At 39.2% G+C, this 23,601-nt stretch overlaps 1 protein-coding gene across 7 annotated transcripts in view; it reads right to left on the bottom strand.

The window, feature by feature from the left end:
• LOC139759815 (uncharacterized) overlaps positions 1 to 14,543 on the bottom strand; it is a 31,782-nt gene extending 17,239 nt beyond the window's left edge. Inside the window, exons 1-5 of one of the 7 annotated variants that reach the window (XM_071682298.1) lie at positions 14,364 to 14,543; positions 10,799 to 10,927; positions 2,589 to 2,756; positions 2,278 to 2,457; positions 660 to 709 (exon numbers count right to left, since the gene is read on the bottom strand). In XM_071682298.1, the coding sequence (XP_071538399.1) occupies positions 660 to 709; positions 2,278 to 2,457; positions 2,589 to 2,745 (387 nt within the window). In that variant the 5' untranslated portion in view covers positions 2,746 to 2,756; positions 10,799 to 10,927; positions 14,364 to 14,543. Of the gene's footprint in view, positions 1 to 659; positions 710 to 2,277; positions 2,458 to 2,588; positions 2,759 to 10,798; positions 10,928 to 13,381; positions 14,004 to 14,085 lie in introns of those variants that run through there. The other 6 variants (XM_071682302.1, XM_071682300.1, XM_071682301.1 and 3 more) reach the window with 6 other exon arrangements.
• Between the last annotated feature and the right edge of the window lie 9,058 nt (positions 14,544 to 23,601).

Below are 23,601 nucleotides of genomic sequence, written 5' to 3'. Positions count from 1 at the left end.
CTGCAATACCATCCAAACCTGCTGCCTTGCCGGCTTTCATCTTCCGCAAAGCTTTTACTACCTCTTCTCTGTTTACCAAATCATTTTCCCTAACCCTCTCGCTTTGCACACAACCTCAACCAAAACACCCTATATCTGCCACTCTATCATCAAACACATTCAAGAAACCTTCAAAATACTCACTCCATCTCCTTCTCACATCACCACTACTTGTTATCACCTCCCCATTAGCCACCTTCACTGAAGTTCCCATTTGCTCCCTTGTCTTATGCACTTTATTTACCTCCTTCCAGAACATAATGATACTCTCTCACCCCAACTCTCATTTGCCCTCTTTTTCACCTCTTGCACCTTTCTCTTGACCTCCTGTCTCTTTCTTTTATACATCTCCCTCTCATTTGCAATTTTTCCCAGCAAGAATTGTCCAAATGCCTCTCTCTTCTCTTTCACTAATAATCTTACTTCATCCCACCACTCACACATGTATATACATACATAAATAATTAACTTTATGAATTCATAAAGATGCATACCTATATTTACATTATGGAACATGAAAATTACAAAATAATATTTCCTAATCAGATACATCTCATCTATCATTATTTCAAAATGAGTTATTGCATTACTAATGAATGAAGTAATCTATGACTGCTCACCTTTTCAGGAAACTTCATGCTAGTCTTTGCAGGGTGCTCTTTCCTCATGCCTGCAAGAAATAGCATCCTCAGTGATGCTTTAGCACAAACAGTATGAATCATAAATAGCAAATCTTGTATCAGCAGTAATGCCCCTGCATACAAATTATGCAACACAAAGATGATCATAAAATGATGCAAATTTTCTGTGAGCATTATGTGTGTGATTTCCATCTCATTCATCTACCCAGAGAAATAAATAATTAGGTTTTAACACTTAACTAATCAAAATTAACACTTAACTAATCAAAATTTACTATCATCACAACAATATTACATGAAACATAGCTGTAACAAAATTGTAAATCATGTAATAAAGTCACAAGATGAAGATGACAGAGTACCTACTTACCTTTGAGAACTTATGACAAAATTCAGCAATAATGGTAGGATTAGCAAGAAACATTCACATCAAATCTTGCTTGATGAATATAACTACATTCTCAGTTTCCTTTTGCATTATATAATCATCCATTCTTAGCTCATTTCAAAATTATTTCAACCACATCATGTATTCTTTTAAATCTTTCTGTAGTTCCATGATTTTTTTCTCATGGGAGTACAGTATAATGAATGGTCATTCTAGCTTCCTATGGTATGGCCATTACATATTTTGTCCGATTTATTTTTTATAATTTTCCTTGGTATTCTTGAAGACTTAATGACTCTTATCCTCCTTGTTGAGAGGCTTTTATGGTTAACACATTTTCTTCTATATATTCAGTTTGTTGCCATTCACAGATAATCCCATGTCTATCTCTTCTGTCTAGGCTATATAGATGCAGTTCTTTCAGCCCTTCCAGGCAGTTCATATTTTCCATCCAACTGATTCTGCTTGTGAGGTGCTCCTGAATTCTCACTAATTTGAATTTTTCTATTAGTTTTGGGGTGACCAAGTACTACAACACTATTCAATTCTGCTTCTTGTGTGCACATTAAACATTCTCATCAACTGGTTTCATTTCTAGTGTAAATTCTTAGAATCATACCAATCATCACTTGATTTTGATTTGGTGGAGTTATTTCTTTATAGGCTGTATGATTATCTACTTTCTCATTTACAACAGCACCCGAGGCTTTTTATACTTTTCCCCATTTTCTATTATTTTCTCTTAGGTCTTATATGGTACCACTAATGTATTCTTCCTTGTTCTATCACTTATTTGCTCAAAATATCTCCATTTAAATTCTATCAGGTACACTACTGCCCATCCAAAGATTGTATCTTTTTGCATCTCATTTTGAAAAGATTTTGAACCAACCATTTCGCTCATGCTGGTATCAACAGCAAAGCTCCTTAATATACTTTCTTTTACTTCACTGTCATTGTTTGATATCATTATTCTTATCAATCTTATTCATTTGTTATAATTTGTCGCTGTCTCCCACGTTAGCGAGGTAGCGCAAGGAAACCCACCCACATACACACGTATATACATACATGTATATAATAAAAACCCAAATTGAGGAAGATACAATTTGGAGATCAGACTTTTATCACTCAATATAAGAATAATTTTGAAAGATAAAGGATACTCCTTTATGATACTGCAACACTGAAAAGTGGCTAGTCTCTTACCTAATGAAGCAGTGGCATCATGCTGCAATGCACTTGTGTTGGTGAACGGCTGGTGAGTCTGTGTACCTGGCAGGGTAATAGTAACAATTTCTGGTTCCTTTTTCCTGTGTGGCTTACTTGTGGATGAGCTCAAGTAGCCATGGTTTTCTTTGATGGCTTTTGAACATAATACGATAGATCCTGCCCAAAAAGGAAATGAAAAGTCAAAGATTTGTGTTTTCTTATAATCAAGACATCAAAGGACATTTCTAAAATTTTGGAGATCAAGTCCTTATAATGATGCTACAATACAGAAAATACTATTCTCTTACCGACAGAAGTAGGGATTTCATGCTGTAATTTCTCTGCAGTGGTAATAGGAACGGGAATGGTAACATTTTCTGGTTCCTTTGCTTTCTTTGTTTGCTTGGTAGATGAATTCCAATTGCTAGGACATCCTTTAGTACCTTCAGGGTATTGGCTTCCCATACTTCCACGACCTGGAGGCATTTCTAAAGATGTAATACAGTATATCCCAAAATGAAAACAAATTCCCAAAGGTCTGAGGTTATATGAAAATATAATCCACTAGATACTAAAAGAATGAAACAATATAAACTACAGGACTCATACTCAGATACAAAATATTCTTCATTATCAAAATACCTACCTAAACTTTTTCTTGTTATATTATAAAAAAATATAGTAATCAATATGCTAGAAATTGTATCGACTTGATATAAGAGAGGCAAAATCACCAACCCCTCTAAATGAGCACACTAATCCTGAATATGTAGTTCCAACTAATTTCTCCAGTACTCAGCCATCAGATGTGTTCAAAGAAGTGAGAGAGAGAGAGAGATAGAGAGAGAGAGAGAGAGAGAGAGAGAGAGAGAGAGAGAGAGAGAGATAGAGAGAGAGAGAGAGAGAGAGAGAGAGAGAGAGAGAGAGAGAGAGAGAGAGAGAGAGAGAGAGAGAGAGAATGCTCTGGCCCTTAAAAACAGAAGAAAAGGATAGCAAATATATAGAGAATTATAATAATACTAATGAAAGGTTAATTCAATAAGGCAGCCATTTGGGCGAAAATACACAATAGGGATATTACAGAACTGGGAGGTAATATTAGTAACTAGTTAACTAACCATAACAGATCTTAAAATTGAGGCAGAATTGGATACTACATGTGTGTATGAGTGCTAAAATAGCAAGGCCAGTGAGGAGAAGGAGAACTTCCATGTTTCAAGGGTCGAACTAGTGGGAAACAAGTCACAAATAAAACTGAATTTTCAGTGGCGGATGTTGAACAAATATTAAGACAGCTTTATTCAACAAATCCCCGGACCCATAAAGGCTGAAAAAGAACCTAAACAAGGGAATTAACACCCTAGCCAAGTCTTTGCCCATGATCTTGTCATTAGATATGGTAAAGATTGCTGCTAAACAAGAAACAAGCACAGGGAAGACCAGTTTTCAAGAAAGAAAATAAATATAGTTGCAGGTAATTACAGTATGACATTGGAATTAACATAAGAAGTTTGCATAGTATTGGAGGCATATGATGCTTGTTAAATACAAACTGGTATCCTGTGTCAACCTCACAATATATCTAAATCAACACAACTTTTTTTTCAGGCAAAAGCTGCCTCTAAAAAGTGAACATCAGAACCAAACAAAGGATGTTGCAATAAGACAGCATTACAAGACTATAAAACCTGTAGTTTATGAGGATATCCATCCACGTCATGGAGCCAGAAGACCCAAATATCCTTGCTTGATTTGTGACTAAGGTCAATATTTACAGACATCTCCTTTGACATGTGCGAACAGAGGATACATATCAAATGTGATATTTCCACATATGTGTCTGAAGGTGTCATAGAAGGGGAACCATTTTCCTTAAATGTGCTCTAGAATCTATTACTGTGATACTGACAGACTGGTTGATGAACCTGGATTGACCACCAGCTGAAGATGTCCCACCACAACACCAAGTAGAGACATACCTAATAGTTCCTGGACTCAGCTGGACACCCCTGCTTCACCATCTAAGGCTGATTCAGACAATTCAGTGCTTCCATCGGAGGGGTTCCATTTTTCCCACCTCAAGGCTTGTAACCTACCCTCCAAGCTTGACGAGATGAAACTGATCACAAACTAGAGGAAGGAGGCACAAATAAGTATGACAGAAGTGTGGCTTGATGATTCAGTTGGAGATTCTCAGGTCGATACACCAGGTTACATCATCCATTGACACTACTGGAAAAGGTATGATGAAGTAGTGTGTGTGCATTCATCAGGAATGATCTGGAGTTCAATCTGCGCCTAGACCTATCAAAGGAAGGCCCAGATACTGTTTGTAATGAGACCATTCTACTCATGATTCCTCCCATTCTGACTGAAGTTTGTTATCTTCCACCAGAACAGAATGAATTCTACGAACCATTAAAACAGTCCTGCACGGTGGTTCCACAGAATAAGAGTGTATCATGTTTAGTAACTTTAATATAAATGTGACGGCAACTAGAAATGCTCTAGTAATTGCACTGTGTAATTCTAAACGAATGTATGGTCTCAAAGCAAATCATAAAGGAAGCAATTCGAGTTTACGATACATCTGAAAGTATCATGAACTTCAATTATTGTACCATCATGAGAAGGCATGTCAATTTGGTGTTATCAACAGTGAACTCAACTAACCATGTGGCAAATTTCTTCACTGGCAGGGTCACCAAATCTCAGATCAACAAACAAAACACTTCGGCTTCGATTTATGAGACAATGCTGCAAGATTTGTACAGTCACTTAAAGAGAGCAGGACTAAACTGAAGTCGTGGGCTGCACCAACACTGGTGAAGCATGGGCTAACTTCGAGTCAAAATTCTTATCTAGTCTGGATAACTTGAAGTCATTAAGGAAGACATGGCTTACATTAAGAAGAGAGCCATGGAAACTCACCAAAATATTGGACCTCACACTTCAATGGGTCTGGTAGACTAAACTAATCCAAATTTCCAATATTAGGTAACTGCAGTCAAAGATCAGAATCTTTCAGAGAAATTTTAGAAAACCTTGAAAGACGTTTGCCATTCACCCAAATGCAAAGCAACATGTACTACCATTGGCTTAAATTCTGATTATGCCCTGCTTTAAAAAATTACAAGGGAATATATCAATAATTTCTTCATTACCATTGCTTCACATGATAATATATAACTTGCTTGTACAGGGCGATTTGGTCTTACTGATATTGAAACATTTCACCATGACAAATATGCTCCAGATAACATGTTTGGTTTATCTGCTGCTATTGATGATCAGGTGTGTAAAACTTTATGTAACATTGCTTGCATGTTTGGCTAATGATTTATAAAGGATAGTTTTTTGGTAATCACCTCACCACCTGCTCATATTACAAAATTTATCTCTTGAAAATGGTAACATAATTGATGATCTGAATGTGACTTCAGTTGTGCCTTTATACAAAAAAGGAATAAAACAGATGGTGGTAACTGAAAGTCTATACCGATAATTGGTATAATTTTCTAAAAGAGTAGAAGTCATGCGAGGAGTGCTCATATTCCTCGAAGGCTCAGATTAGGGTGTCTAAATGAGTGTGGATGTAACCAAGATGAGAAAAAAGGAGAGATAGGTAGTATGTTTGAGGAATGAACCTTGATGTTTTGGCTCTGAGTGAAATGAAGCTCATGGGTAAAGGAAAAGAGTGGTTTGGGAATGTTTTGGGAGTAAAGTCAGGGGTTGGTGAGAGGACAAGAGCAAGGGAAGGAGTGGCACTACTCTTGAAACAGGAGTGGTGGTAGTATGTGATGGAGTGTAAGAAAGTAAACTCTAGATTGATATGGGTAAAACTGAAAATGGATGGAGAGAGATGGGTGATTATTAGTGCATATGCATCTGGGCATGAGAAGAAAGATCATGAGAGGCAAGTGTTTTGGGAGCGGCTGGGTGAGTGTGTTAGTAGTTCTGATGCATGAGACCGGGTTACAGTGATGGGTGATTTGAATGCAAAGGTAAGTAATGTGGCAGGAATAATTAGTGTACATGGGGTGTTCAGTGTTGTAAATGGAAATGGTGAAGAGCTCGTAGATTTTTTTTTTTTTTCAAACTATTCGCCATTTCCCGCATTAGCGAGGTAGCGTTAGGAACAGAGGACTGGGCCTTTTTTGGAATATCCTCACCTGGCCCCCTCTGTTCCTTCTTTTAGAAAATTAAAAAAAAAAAAAAAACGAGGGGAGGATTTCCAGCCCCCCGCTCCCTCCCCTTTTAGTCGCCTTCTACGACACGCAGGGGATACGTGGGAAGTATTCTTAATCCCCTAATGTAGATTTATGTGTTGAAAAAGAACTGGTGACTGGGAATACCTGGTTTAAAAAGAGAGATATACATAAGTATACGTATGTAAGTAGGAGAGATGGACAGAGAACATTATTGGATTTTGTGTTAATTGATAGGTGGGCAAGAGAGACTTTTGGATGTTAATGTGTTGAGAGGTGCAATTGGAGGGATGTCTGATCATTATCTTGTAGAGGCAAAGGTGAAGATTTGTAGAAGTTTTCTGAAAAGAGGAGAGAATGTTGGGGTTAAGAGAGTGGTGAGAGTAAGTGAGCTTGGGAAGGAGACTTGTGTGAGGAAGTACCAGGAGAGACTGAGTGCAGAACGGAAAAAGGTGAGAGCAAGGGACGTACGGGGAGTGGGGGAAGAATGGGATGTATTTAAGGAAGCAGTGATGACTTGTGCAAAAGATGCTTGTGGCATGAGAAGCATGGGAGGTGGGCAGTTCAGAAAGGGTAGTGAGTGGTGGGTTGAAGAAGTAAGATTATTAGGGAAAGAGAAGAGAGAGGCATTTGGACAAGTTTTGCAGGGGAATAGTGCAAATGATTGGGAGATGTGTAAAAGAAAGAGGCAAGGGGTCAAGAGAAAGGTGCAAGAGGTGCAAAAGTGGGCAAATGAGAGTTGGGGTGAGAGAGTGTCATTAGATTTTATGGAGAATAAAAAGATGTTTTGGAAGGAGTAAATAAAGTGCGTAAGACAAGAGAACAAATGGGAACATCGGTGAAGGGGGCTAATGGAGAGGTGATAACAAGTAGTGGTGATGTGATAAGGAGATGGAGTGAGTATTTTGAAGGTTTGTTGAATGATAGAGTAGCAGATATAGGGTGTTTTGGTCAAGGTGGTGTGCAAAGTGAGAGGGTTAGGGAGAATGATGGAGAATGATTTGGTAAAGAGATGAGGTAATAAAAGCTTTGCAGAAGAGGAAAGCCGGCAAGGCAGCAGGGTTTGGATGGTATTGCAGTGGAACTCATTAAAAAAAGGCGGTGACTGTGTTGTTGACTGGTTGGTAAGGATATTTAATGTATGTATGACTCATGGTGAGGTGCCTGAGGATTGGCGGAATGCATGCATAGTGCCATTGTACAAAGGCAAAGGGGATAAAGGTGAATGCTCAAATCACAGAGGTATAAGTTTTTTGAGAATTCCTGGGAAATTATATGGGAGGGTATTGATTGAGAGGGTGCAGGCATGTACAGAGCATCAGATTGGAGAAGAGCAGTGTGGTTTCAGAAGTGGTAGAGGATGTGTGGATCAGGAGTTTGCTTTGAAGAATGCATGTGAGAAATACTTAGAAAAGCAAATGGATTTGTATGTAGCATTTATGGATCTGGAGAAGAGATGATCTGTGTATGATCTGGAGAAGAGATGATCTGTGGAAGGTATTAAGTGTATATGGTGTGGGAGGTACGTTGCTAGAAGCAATGAAAAGCTTTTATCGAAGATGTAAGGAATGTGTACGAGTAGGAAGAGAGGAAAGTGATGGGTTCTCAGTGAATGTTGGTTTGTGGCAGGGGTGCGTGATGTCTCCATGGTTGTTTAATTTGAACAGATTATTGGGAAGTGAGTCAGTTGTTGTTCGCTGATGATACAGCGCTGGTGGCTGATTCGGGTGAGAAACTGCAGAAGTTGGTGACCGAGATTGGTAAAGTGTGTGAAAGAAGAAAGCTCAGAGTAAATGTGAATAACAGCAAGGTTATTAGGTACAGTAGGGTTGAGGGACAAGTCAACTGGCAGGTAAGTTTGAATGGAGAAAAACTGGGGGAAGTGAAGTGTTTTAGATATCTGGGAGTGGATCTGGCAGCAGATGGAACCAGAAGTGAGTCACAAGGTGAGGGAGGGGACAAAAGTTCTGGGAGCGTTAAAAATGTGTGGAAGGCGAGAACATTATGTCAGAAAGCAAAAATGGGTATGTTTGAAGGAATAGTGGTTCCAACAATGTTTTATGGTTGCAAGGTGTAGGCTATAGATAGAGTTGTGTGGAGGTGGGTGGATGTGTTGGAAATGAGATGTTTGAGGAAAATATGTGGTGTGAGGTGGCTTGATCGAGTAAGTAATGAAAGGGTAAGAGAGATGTGTGGTAATAAAAAGAGTGTGGTTGAGAGAGCAGAAGAGGGTGTTTTGAAATGATTTGGTCACATGGAGAGAATGAGTGAGGAAAGATTGACAAAAAGGATATATGTGTCAGACGTGGAGGGAACGAGAAGTTGGAGACCAAATTGGAGTGGAAAGAAGGAGTGAAAAAGATTTTGAGCGATCGGGGCCTGAACTTGCAGGAGGGTGAAAGGCGTGCAAGGAATAGAGTGAATTGAAACGATGTGGTACACCGGGGTCTTATTTTGAAGGCGTGCTTGATTTTATGAAGAAAAGCTTTGCAATGATTCTGAACAAAGTGGGGATCAAAGGAAGATTTCCCTGGCTCGTTATGCTCTGTTCCTGATGCAGTAGGAATCAGAGCCATGACTAAGCAAGAACGATCCCTGTAGAACAAGGGACGTAGGACTCCATCCCAGCGAAGGTAACCTCTGCTTTATGGTCAGCACGGCTGGAGGCATTCCGTCCATCGATGCAGCGCCCGCCCCACATATAACCCCCCAATAAAGTCACAGCGAATGAGTGACCGTTGAACTCTCCAAAAGCGCCAAAGCTGATCTTTGAAAGAGAGAGGGAGAGGTTACTGTAACAAAACAAGGGTGACAAAAACTGTGGTCAGAGGACCATACGGACAAATATAAATGCACGCAAAAGGAAGGTTCAGAAAATGTGATGAAAAATGGTGGTGCCGTACGAGAACTCGTGATGGACGTTTAATCATTTGTTCTTGATCATTATGGAGGAAAAAAAAAAGAAGTGATTTTGTGTACGCCGGGATCATTCTGGGCAGAGCCTAACCAATCCTCGCAAAGTGGATTTCAGCACATGGACGTGAGAAATTCTTCGTAGCAGGAATCAAGTCGAAAAGTTTTACGTAGCTGGAAGAATCGGAATAAAAATATAAGAATCACAATAAGGTGGAAAATGTACGATACAATAACAGAAAAATGCTGGTAGAGGTCATATTGAGCGAGGTGGCTTTAAAGATGGGACAAGCAAGATCTACAAGGTAAGCAATACGTGTTTTTGTATTAAGGTAAGCACAAACACTGCCACAGAGAACAAACGAAGATAATGATCATGGTTGGTAAATTAACAATGTAGAGAAGCAGGGAGGTCGGATGAGAGACGAAGAATGTTGCCGAATAATAATATTTTGGCAATGGAAAATAGTTTTCTGGGAGTCCTCTAGATTTTGGGGCTAAATAATCAATTACTTTGCTATCAAAATTAGGTTTGCTCTCAGAATTCATTAATGAAACTTTCGCAAATTAGTAGGGTTAAGCTTTGTAATCTGTCTTGGATACGATAATTTCGGGCATGTTTTTACACTGGTACTGAAACAGCGAAGGTGCATTCCACAGATGCAGTCTTAAAATCTATATACAAAGTCTAGCAGCTTCACTGCATGTCCTTTCTACGATAATCAACCTGAAGTTAAAACAAATCTATATGTGATCACAACTTCATCTTGAAAAACATTTGAACGAGATCTGGTTCTAGTCGCTGTGGCGTTGCCATCCCGTGTAGGTAGTAACGTGTATTGTTACCAGCGTAACAAGCCAGTCTTTTGCTTGACGAAATAATTTATGATCAATAAATATAACAGAGGGGAAAGTAACAGGTGAATACTCTACATTAGATAGTAGACATGTTCGTCAAACTGATTTATAAAAGTGATTCACTGCATTCTAAATCACAAGTATTCATCGAACGTCTAACACTGGCGCTGGACACCGAGTTCAAGCGGTGAAACATATCAATGAGCATCCATACACTTTTACAGCTCCGGACTGCAATTGATGCACTAAATTAATTCATATCAATGTAGATTTTATATCAATAAACAAAATTATGAATAAATTTTTGTGTGAAGACTTTTTTCTGAGACAATCTTTCTAGAAGTGACTATTGTTCGGTAAGCAGTTCCCTATCCCACCTCTCCATGATACACACAACTGGTGCATGACAAAGTTCAAATGATGGGGCCTCAAGACTACAGAACTCCCTCTCTGTACTGTACAAGTTGAAGACAAAAATGAAGTACGAGTTCAAAATAATTGCAATATTATACTGACCAAGTGGCTTATAGGATGTTTACCTTTGGTTGCTTGGTGACGAGGTCAGGCGCGTCAGGTTATATACTCCTCACTTCGTACCAGTGTATCCTCAGGGGAGGTTAACAATGTGTTTGCTTTATGCTTGCACGTCAGCAGTCTTCAATCTATGCCTGCAGACGAAAAAGAACCAAGGTCATCACTAAGGTTGATGGAATACAAATTATTGATATTCAGCCTCGCCAGCCATCACTATCGAGGGTGATGTACCATTATCAGATATATATATATATATATATATATATATATATATATATATATATATATATATATATATATATATATATATATATATATATGACTCATGGTGAGGTGCCTGAGGATTGGCGGAATGCGTGCAAAGTGACATTGTACAAAGGCAAAGGGGATAAGAGTGAGTGCTCAAATTACAGAGGTATAAGTTTGTTGAGTATTTCTGGTAAATTATATGGGAGGGTATTGATTGAGAGGGTGAAGGCATGTACAGAGCATCAGACTGGGGAAGAGCAGTGTGGTTTCAGAAGTGGTAGAGGATGTGAGGATCAGGTGTTTGCTTTGAAGAATGTATGTGAGAAATACTTAGAAAAGCAAATGGATTTGTATGTAGCATTTATGGATCTGGAGAAGACATATGATAGAGTTGATAGAGATGCTCTGTGGAAGGTATTAAGAATATATGGTGTGGGAGGCAAGTTGTTAGAAGTGAAAAGTTTTTATCGAGGATGTACGGCATGTGTACGTGTAGGAAGAGAGGAAAGTGATTGGTTCTCAGTGAACGTAGGTTTGCGGCAGGGGTGTGTGATGTCTCCATGGTTGTTTAATTTGTTTATGGATGGGGTTGTTAGGGAGGTGAATGCAAGAGTTTTGGAAAGAGGGGCAAGTATGAAGTCTGTTGTGGATGAGAGCTTGGGAAGTGAGTCAGTTGTTGTTCGCTGATGATACAGTGCTGGTGGCTGATTCATGTGAGAAACTGCAGAAGCTAGTGACTGAGTTTGGTAAAGTGTGTGAAAGAAGAAAGTTAAGAGTAAATGTGAATAAGAGCAAGGTTATTAGGTACAGTAGGGTTAAGGGTCAAGTCAACTGGGAGGTAAGTTTGAATGGAGAAAAACTGGAGGAAGTAAAGTGTTTTAGATATCTGGGAGTGGATCTGGCAGCGGATGGAACCATGGAAGCGGAAGTGGATCATAGGGTGGGGGAGGGGGCGAAAATCCTGGGAGCCTTGAAGAATGTGTGGAAGTGGAGAACATTATCTCGGAAAGCAAAAATGGGTATGTTTGAAGGAATAGTGGTTCCAACAATGTTGTATGGTTGCGAGGCGTGGGCTATGGATAGAGTTGTGCGCAGGAGGGTGGATGTGCTGGAAATGAGATGTTTGAGGACAATGTGTGGTGTGAGGTGGTTTGATCGAGTAAGTAACGTAAGGGTAAGAGAGATGTGTGGAAATAAAAAGAGCGTGGTTGAGAGAGCAGAAGAGGGTGTTTTGAAATGGTTTGGGCACATGGAGAGAATGAGTGAGGAAAGATTGACCAAGAGGATATATGTGTCGGAGGTGGAGGGAACGAGGAGAAGTGGGAGACCAAATTGGAGGTGGAAAGATGGGAGTGAAAAAGATTTTGTGTGATCGGGGCCTAAACATGCAGGAGGGTGAAAGGAGGGCAAGGAATAGAGTGAATTGGATCGATGTGGTATACCGGGGTTGACGTGCTGTCAGTGGATTGAATCAGGGCATGTGAAGCGTCTGGGGTAAACCACGGAAAGCTGTGTAGGTATGTATATTTGCGTGTGTGGACGTCTATGTATATACATGTGTATGGGGGTGGGTTGGGCCATTTCTTTCGTCTGTTTCCTTGCGCTACCTCGCAAACGCGGGAGACAGCGACAAAGCAAAAAAAAAAAAAAAAAAATAATATATATATATATTATTTTTTATTTTTTATTATACTTTATCGCTGTCTCCCGCGTTTGCGAGGTAGCGCAAGGAAACAGACGAAAGAAATGGCCCAACCCCCCCCCCCCCCATACACATGTATATACATACGTCCACACACGCAAATATACATACCTACACAGCTTTCCATGGTTTACCCCAGACGCTTCACATGCCTTGCTTCAATCCACTGACAGCACGTCAACCCCGGTATACCACATCGCTCCAATTCACTCTATTCCTTGCCCTCCTTTCACCCTCCTGCATGTTCAGGCCCCGATCACACAAAATCTTATATAAAATATATATAAATAAATATAAAATATATATATATATATATATATATATATATATATATATATATATATAATACTCATTTCATTCGCTTTCTTGGAAATCATCATATCTTCCAACGAAAAACAAAACTATGAAATATTCTATAAACATTTGATTTGCTTTCTAGAAATCATATCTTCCAATGGAAAACAATAAAAGTATGTTAATATTTAATAATCATTTGATTCGTTCCTGGAAAATACCATATCTTCCACTGAATAACATTTTGTAATCATTTCTCGTATCCTTGATAATGACGCTTCACCCAGACTATACAAAGACAAACAATATCAAATAAAGACATAATGTAGTACGTCATACTTACATCTCTCGCATCCTGTTTACAAATTCCCTTCACATGGGAACTTACAGGCGGATATATTCAAGTATTTGGGTGCATGGAAACGACTAGTGTATTTGAGACGCATCTACATGAAGCCCATGTAATTGGACGAGGTCGCTCATCCTTGCAAACAATCCACCTGCCATCAAATACTATCAAAATAATGTTTAGCTGCTACTTTAGGGCATGCAATCTTCTTTCCTCACTCTGATGCCTTGGATACGAAACTAATAGAGGAAGAACGTGTACAGGGAAGTAGAGGTGAACCACAAAAGTTGAAACACTAACGTCGTTTTCCAATCTAAGATACGCAATGTTACCAAACAGACTACGTGTTTAAAACACTAGAAAGGCTTTAAAGCACCATATTACCAGTGTTACTCCAACAGTAATCAAAACCATCTTCAAGCAATACAATACATAACTTTGTTTACTCATGAATTACATGATTGGTGAAAATCAATTACATTATTTATACGCCAAGCTAACGTGGTAGACTTGTAAAGTTACAGCCACGGTGAGCAGCCATATTTGCCTTCACCAAATGTACCATTCATGTATAATTCATGTTATTTTTTTGAAAGATGACGCTAGAATTACGGAGTAGGTGCGGAATGCGTATTCATCAAAGGCCAACAATATCTCCTAGCAAACATGAAAATGAACCACCTCATTTGAACACATACGACATGACAATGATTTTGCATATACTCCCTCTTCCGCTGTCGATGCAATCCCGTTGCTTTGACAGAGGCAAGTGCATTCCCGCGGCCTTGCTTGTAGTAGGAATCAATATATGAGCTTCGATAACACTTCAACACAATATCAGTATGAAATGTCCCGTTATCTACATATATCCGTTTAGTGTTATGTGGAGCAAGCTTTATCATTTCTTTAATATACACTTTAAGTAAAGTTGCGTGTACCACCAACCATTAATATGTACTACCTAAGCAACACTCACGTTAATACTGTTCGACTGTTTCCGATGCAGCACACGAGAAGTGTGCGGGTTGGTGCTGCCCTGAGAATGCGCACCAGAATGACTACCAGTCATATTCTCGTCCGCTTTCTGTTATCGTATGACGCGGATACACATTACAGAGGCATATCTCATCTGAGAGACAGTAACAAATTCTCGTTAATACTGATTATGTAAAGACGTGTGGCAAGTGATATATCGGGAGAAAAGAGGTGCACGTGACAGGACTCCGGGGGGGGGGGGGAAACGTACGTCTGGCAGTGAATGCGTGCATGGTAAGTGTTTGCGTCGTTTAACGACAGTCGTTTCATAAAGTTATATTGTACAGTATAACAAAACTCTCTGATTATGCATCTGTACTTTGTTAAAAAAAAGAAATGTGGAGTGAATTTCTCGAGTGTAAGAGGAATGATGTATGTGTCACACCTTTCCCGGAACCTGGAGCCGATACCGTGTAAACAGACGAGCTACGTTACGCAGCGCCACCAATATTAGTGCAACAGTTTTAACCTGTTCTTTAACTTTGGTTGTTGACGGATGTGTCAGTTGCCAGCCAGTTTTACGAAAGAAACATATTTATTTCACAGAAACATTAGGTGAAACCTGTGGATTAAACCGCCAAATTGTCAACATCGGTCTTAGTTATCTTTTGCAGATAAGATAGAAGGCATTATAGTGCCACAGGGGTCTAACGAAATGGTATATATTGATATCCCTCCTTACGGAGCTTGACCATAGCCGAAGTCGTTCATATACCAGCATGAAATGCAAACTATTGCGAGATAACGACTGGTAATCTGCATGCTTCCAGGAACTGGTGTGAGCGAGAGCAACATGTGACCTGACGTAGGTTGGATGATCATGATCATGAAATTAACGAAGACCATGAATAAGAATAAAAGAAGAGAGACAGTATTCATATTGTTGGTACTGTGGTAGGTTATTGGATCAGAGTTCCCTCAACATTTATAATAATATCACTTAATCTGACTCAGCAGAGGAGATCAACTTAGATTTTGAAGGCTATTGATAGGGTTTGATCAACTTAGATTTCTAGGCTGTTGATAATGTTTGGTCACCTCAGTTTTCAAGGCTAGTGATACTGTGTCATCAACTCATTACTCCATTATCATCATATGGATCATAAGATTAGGACCATAAAGGCGTACTGGGAAAAAAAAAAAAAGATTCTCATGAAATAGTGCAATTATGTGTTGGACCTCGATATAGTATCCAGGAAAGTATAAGATGTGAGGAAAATCAGGTATAAGCGGAATAAGTAGATCTACAGAGATCAGATTATTAAGGATTTTGTTATAGGATCTAGCAAAAATTGTGGCCTCATTATAATGATATTAACCCAAAATACTTTAAACATCAATATTCTGAAGGGAAATGCAAATGAATACCTGACAGTAGAACAGGAAAATGTACAGTAATGGACAATTATAAATTACAGGATTTTCGAAAAACGAAATGGAATTATAGAATTACGCACAAAAGCTGGTTCCTGATATATATATATATATATATATATATATATATATATATATATATATATATATATATATATATATATATTATCCCTGGGGATACGGGAGAAAGAATGCTTCCCACGTATTCCCTGCGTGTCGTAGAAGGCGACTAAAAGGGAAGAGAGCGGGTGGCTGGAAATCCTCCCCTCTCGTTTTTTTTTCTTTTTTTTTTAATTTTCCAAAGGAAGGAACAAAGAAGGGGGTCAGTGAAGGATATTCCCTCAAAGGCCCAGTCCTCTGTTCTTAACGCTACCTCGCTAACGCGGGAAATGGCGAATAGTTTGAAAGAAAAAAGAATATATATATATATATATATATATATATATATATATATATATATATATATATATATATATATATATATATATGTATATATATATATATATATATATATATATATATATATATATATATATATATATATATATATATATATATATATATTTATATATATATATATATATATATATATATATATATATATATATATATATATATATATATATATATACCACTTCTGAAACCACACTGCTCTTCCCCAATCTGATGCTCTGTACATGCCTTCACCCCCTCAATCAATACCCTCCCATATGATTTCCCAGGAATACGCAACAAAGTTAAACCACTGTAATATGAGCACTCACTCTTATCCCCTTTGCCTTTGTACAATAGCACTATGCAAGCATTCTGCCAATCCTCAGGCACCTCACCATGAGTCATAAATACATTGAATAACCTTTCCAATCAGTCAACAATACAGTCACCCCTTTTTTAATAAATTCCACTGCAACACCATCCAAACCCGCTGCCTTGCCGGCTTTTACTACCTCTTCTCTGTTTACCAAATCATTCTCCCTAACCCTCTCACTTTGCACACCACGTCGACCAAAGCACCCTATATCTGCCACTCTATCATCAAACACATTCAACAAACCTTCAAAATACTCACTCCATCTCCTTCTCACGTCACCACTACTTGTTATCATCTCCCCATTAGCCCCCTTCACTGATGTTCCCATTTGTTCCCTTGTCCTACGCACTTTATTTACCGCTTTCCAAAACATTTTTATTCTCCCTAAAATGTAATGATACTCTCTCACCCCAACTCTCATTTGCCCTCTCTTTTATCTCTTGCACCTTTCTCTTGACCTCCTGCCTCTTTCTTTTATACAACTCCGAGTCATTTGCATTATTTCCCTGCAAAAATCGTCCAAATGCCTCTCTTCTCTTTCACTAATAATCTTAGTTCTTCAACTCACCACTCACTACCCTTTCTAATCTGCCCACCTCCCACGCTTCTCATGCCACAAGCATCTTTTGCACAAGCCATCACTGCTTCCCTAAATACATCCCATTCCTCCCCCACTCCCCTTACCTCCTTTGTTCTCACCTTTTTCCATTCTGTACTCAGTTTCTCCTGGTACTTCCTCACACAAGTCTCCTTCCCAAGCTTACTTACTCTCACCACTCTCTTCACCCCAACATTCTCTCTTCTTTTCTGAAAACCCCTACAAATCTTCACCTTCGCCTCCACAAGATAATGATCAGACATCCCTCCAGTTGCACCTCTCGGCACGTTAACATCCAAAAGTCTCTCTTTCGCGCGCCTATCAATTAACACGTAATCCAATAACGCTCTCTGGTCATCTCTCCCACTTACATACGTATACTTATGTATATCTCTCATTTTAAACCAGGTATTCCCAATCACCAGTCCTTTTTCAGCACATAAATCTACAAGCTCTTCTCCATTTCCATTCACAACACTGAACACCCTATGTACACCAATTATCCCCTCAATGCCACATTACTCACCTTTGCATTCAAATCACCCATCACTATAACCCGGTCTTGTGCATCAAAATTACTAGCACACTCACTCAGCTGCTCCCAAAACACTTGCCTCTCATGATCTTTGTTCTCATGTCCAGGTGCATATGCACCAATAATCACCCAATAATTACCCATATATATATATATATATATATATATATATATATATATATATATATATATATATATATATGTATATATTTTTATATGTTGTTCGTCATGTTAGAAGACTGATGAACGTGCCTATTATAACGACGTAAAGACAGCGATCCTCGCTATGATTAGCGTCAGGCTGTCCAGCTGTACAACAGCTTTTTGATGGCCTGCCAGTAGGACCAAACCTGGCCAATCCTCACGCTGCTAGAGTTTAGATTCTAACATTCTCTCTCTCTCTCAAAAAAAAAAAAAAGAAAAAAAAAAAAAAAAAAGAAAAAGAAAAAAAAATGAAAATGAAGATGAAAATAAACGGGAGGCTGTGTTTTTGATTTTCCTTGTCTTCGCCTCTTCGAGTTCAAAGTATATACTATTTTCTTTGAGGTCGGGAAGTTTCACTTCCTACCGCTCAAGAGTTGTGTTATTGGATGTCTACATGTTGCCTTTTCAACAGATTAGAAATCTTATGAGCGATTATTACCACACCACGAACCCAGCTGGTGAGTCGAGTGATATCAGATAATCAATACACCACATGGCATATTCAGGCAGCGTGTGTGTGTGTGTGTGTGTAACAGGCGCCGTCATACGCAACTGATAAGCCACGCGTTAATCATTTCGTTTATTGCTTAACTTTGTACATACGTGTCACTAGTTAATGCTAATTTTCCTGTGAGTTCGATAAACCGTCGTTAGATGTTAAGTGAATATTTTTATCTGTGTGGCATTAACATGTGCACCATTTCGCTTTAATATCAGTTCATGAATATCGCGTATTTTATCTTTTGCTTAGTTTTGGCGAAAAGAATTCTTTTGGGCGCATATACGAACGAGAGTGTCAAGCTTGCTAGAGGGCCTTATGGCCACTGCCTACTCCTGCCACACGGGATATCTAACGTGTCAAGCTTGCTAGAGGGCCTCATGGCCACTGCCTACTCCTGCCACACGGGATATCTAACTTCTTCACATAAGCTGGTAATCCCCATGGCGTCATGACTGACATGTCACTCTGACATTTGATTCTGGTGTATTCACAACTACATTACACTCGCTGCCCCATCAATTCTTTGCACTTGTTCGTACTATTTGGTGATATATAGTTTGCTTACACATTTTAGTTTGGACACCTGTAGATCTGGGAACGGAAGGCAATACAAACAGACAAACAAAAAATATCACACACACTTCATCGCTTTGGAATGAAGGTTGTCCATATCCCGCGTAGCCAGGAAAACAAGATAAAGAAGCCGCATTCGTTCACACTGTCTCTAGCTGTCACGTGTAATGCACAGAACCCACAGCCTCCTATCCACATCCAGGCCCCACGGACATTTCCATGGTTTACCCCTGACGTTTCACCTTCCCTGGTTCAGTTCATTGACAGCACGTCGACCCCGATATACCACATCGTTCCAATTCACTCTATTCCTTGCACATCTTTCACCGTCCTGTATGCTCAGGCTCCGATCGCTCAAAATCTCTTTCATTCCACCTCCAGTTTGGTCTCCCGTTTCTCTTTGTCACTTCCACCTCTGACACATATATCCACTTTGTCAATCTTTCCTCACTTATTCTCCCCATATGTTCAAACTATTTCAACACACCCTCTTCTGCTCTCTCAACCACGCTCTTTTTTTTATTTCCACACATCTCTCTTGCCCTTTCATTACTTACTCGATCAAACCACGTCACACCACATATACAACCTCCTCCGCACAACCCATATGATATTGTTGGAACTACTATTCTTTAAACATATCAATTTGTGCTTTCCAAGATAACGTTCTCGCCTTCCATGTATTCTTCGTCGCTCCAAGAACCTCCACAACCTCACCCATCTTGTGACTCACTTCGGCTTCTATGGTTCCATTCGTTACTAAGTCCACTCCTAGATATGTAAAACACTTCGTTCCTCCAATATTTTTCTATTCAAACTTACATCCCAATTAACTTGTCCCTAAACCCTACTGAACCTAATAACATTGCTCTTATTCACATTTACTCGCAACTTTCCTCTTTCACATACTTTTCCAAACTCAGTCACCAACTTCTGCAGTTTCTCACACGAATTGGCCACCAAAGCTGTATCATTGGCGAACAACATTTAACTCACTTTCCGGACTCTCTCATCCCCAACAGACTGCGTACTCGCCCCTCTCCAAAAACTCTTGCATTTACCTCCCTAACTACCCTATCTATAAGCAAATTAAACTAAGATAGAGACTTCACACACACACACTTACCGCAAACCGACATTCACTGGGAACCAATCACTTTCTTTCTACTCGTGCACATGCCTTACATCCTTGGTAAAAAACTTTTCATTGCATCTAGCAGCTTACTTCCCATATATATATATATATATATATATATATATATATATATATATATATATATATATATATATATATATATATATATTCATTTATTATACTTTGTCGCTGTCTCCCGCGTTAGCGAGGTAGCGCAAGGAAACAGACGAAAGAATGGCCCAACCCACCCACATACACATGTATATACATACCGTCCACACACGCACATATACATACCTATACATCTCAACTTATACATGTATATACACACACAGACATATATCTATATATATATATATATATATATATATATATATATATATATATATATATATATATATATATATATATATATATATTTTCTTTCAAACTATTCGCCATTTCCCGCGTTAGCGAGGTAGCGTTAGGAACAGAGGACTGGGCCTTTTTTGGAATATCCTCACCTGGCCCCCTCTGTTCCTTCTTTTGGAAAATTAAAAAAAAAAAACGAGAGGGGAGGATTTCCAGCCCCCCGCTCCCTCACCTTTTAGTCGCCTTCTACGACACGCAGGGAATACGTGGGAAGTATTCTTAATCCCCTATCCCCAGGGATAAATATATATATATATATATATATATATATATATATATATATATATATATATATATATATATATATATATATATATATATATATATATATATTCTTTCTTTTCTTTTAAACTATTTGCCATTTCCCGCGTTTGCGAGGTAGCGTTAAGAACAGAGGACTGGGCCTTTTTTGGAATATCCTCACCTGGCCCCCTCTGTTCCTTCTTTTGGAAAAATAAAAAAAAAAAAACGAGAGGGGAGGATTTCCAGGCCCCCGCTCCCTCCCCTTTTAGTCGCCTTCTACGACACGCAGGGAATACGTGGGAAGTACTCTTTCTCCCCTATCCCCAGGGTTATATATATATATATATATATATATATATATATATATATATATATATATATATATATATATATATATATATATATATATATATATAATTGGTAAAGTGTGTGAAAGAATAAAGTTAAGAGTAAATGTGAATAAGAGCAAGGTTATTAGGTACAGTAGGGCTGAGGGTCAAGTCAATTGGGAGGTAAGTTTGAATGGAGAAAAACTGGAGGAAGTAAAGTGTTTTAGATATCTGGGAGTGGATCTGGCAGCGGATGGAACCATAGAAGCGGAAGTGGATCATAGGATGGGGGAGGGGGCGAAAATCTTGGGAGCCTTGAAGAATGTGTGGAAGTCGAGAACATTATGTCGGAAAGCAAAAATGGGTATGTTTGAAGGAATAGTGGTTCCAACAATGTTGTATGGTTGCGAGGCGTGGGCTATGGATAGAGTTGTGCGCAGGAGGATGGATGTGCTGGAAATGAGATGTTTGAGGACAATGTGTGGTGTGAGGTGGTTTGATCGAGTAAGTAACGTAAGGATAAGAGAGACGTGTGGAAATAAAAAGAGCGTGGTTGAGAGAGCAGAAGAGGGTGTTTTGAAATGGTTTGGGCACATGGAGAGAATGAGTGAGGAAAGATTGACCAAGAGGATATATGTGTCGGAGGTGGAGGGAACGAGGAGAAGTGGGAGACCAAATTGGAGGTGGAAAGATGGAGTGAAAAAGATTTTGTGTGATCGAGGGCTGAACATGCAGGAGGGTGAAAGGAGGGCAAGGAATAGAGTGAATTGGATCGATGTGGTATACCGGGGTTGACGTGCTGTCAGTGGATTGAATCAGGGCATGTGAAGCGTCTGGGGTAAACCATGGAAAGCTGTGTAGGCATGTATATTTTGCGTGTGTGGACGTATGTATATACATGTGTATGTGGGTGGGTTGGGCCATTTCTTTCGTCTGTTTCCTTGCGTTACCTCGCAAACGCGGGAGACAGCGACAAAGCAAAAAAAAAAAAAGAAAGAAAATATATATATATATATATATATATATATATATATATATATATATATATATATATATATATATATATATATATATATATGTATATATATATTCTTTCTTTTTCTTTCAAACTATTCGCCATTTCCCGCATTAGCGAGGTAGCGTTAAGAACAGAGGACTGGACCTTGAGGGAATACCCTCACCTGGCCCAATTCTCTGTTCCTTCTTTTGGAAAATTAAAAAGAAAAAAAAAAACGAGAGGGGAGGATTTCCAGCCCCCCGCTCCCTCCCCTTTTAGTCGCCTTCTACGACACGCAGGGAATACGTGGGAAGTATTCTTTCTCCCCTATATATATATATATATATATATATATATATATATATATATATATATATATATATATATATATATATATATATATATACGTACACATGTACATAATTCATACTGTTTGCCCTTATTCATTCCTATCACCATCCCGGCACCCATGAAATGACAGCCCCCTCCCCCCGCATGTGCGCGAGGTAGCGCTAGGAAGACAACAAAGGCCACATTCGTTCGCACTTAGTCTCTAGCTGTCATGTATAATGCACCGAAACCACAGCTCCCTTTCCACATCCAGGCCCCACAAAACTTTCATGGTTTACCCCAGACGCTTCACATGCCCTGGTTCAGTCCACTGACAGCACGTCGACCCCGGTATACCACATCGTTCAAATTCACTCTATTCCTTGCACACCTTTCACCCTCCTGCATGTTCAGGCCCCGATCGCTCAAAATCTTTTTCACTCCATCTTTTCACCTCCAATTTGGTCTCCCACTTCTCGTTCCCTCCACTTCTGACACATATATCCTCTTGGTCAATCTTTCCTCACTCATTCTCTCCATGTGACCAAACCATTTCAAAACACCCTCTTCTGCTCTCTCAACTACACCCTTTTTATTACCACTCATCTCTCTAACCCTTTCATTACTTACTCAATCACACCACCTCACACCACATATCGTCTTCAAACATCTCATTTCCAGCACATCCACCCTCCTGTGCACAACTCTATCCATAGCTCACGTCTCGTAACCATATAACATTGTTGAAACCACTATTCCTTCAAACATACCCATTTTTGGTTTCCAAGATAACGTCCTCGACTTCCAAACATTCTTCAACGCTTTCAGAACTTTCGCCCCCTCCCCCACCCTATGATTCACTTCCGCTTCCATGGTTCCATCCACTGCCTAATCCACTCCCAGAAATCTAAAACACTTCACTTCCTCCAGTTTATCTCCATCTAAACTTACTTGTCCCTCAACCCTACTGTACCTAATAACCTTGCTCTTATTCACATTTGCTCTCAGCTTTCTTCTTTCACACACTTTACCAAACTCAGTCACCAGCTTCTTCAGTTTCTCACCCGAATCAGCCACCAGCGCTGTATCATCAGCGAACAACTTAGTCACTTCCCAAGCTCTCTCACCCACAACAGA

The sequence above is a fragment of the Panulirus ornatus genome, chromosome 34, assembly GCF_036320965.1.
Source record: "Panulirus ornatus isolate Po-2019 chromosome 34, ASM3632096v1, whole genome shotgun sequence".
NCBI classification, from domain to species: Eukaryota; Metazoa; Arthropoda; class Malacostraca; order Decapoda; family Palinuridae; genus Panulirus; species Panulirus ornatus.
This window is presented reverse-complemented; position numbering and strand designations above follow the sequence as displayed.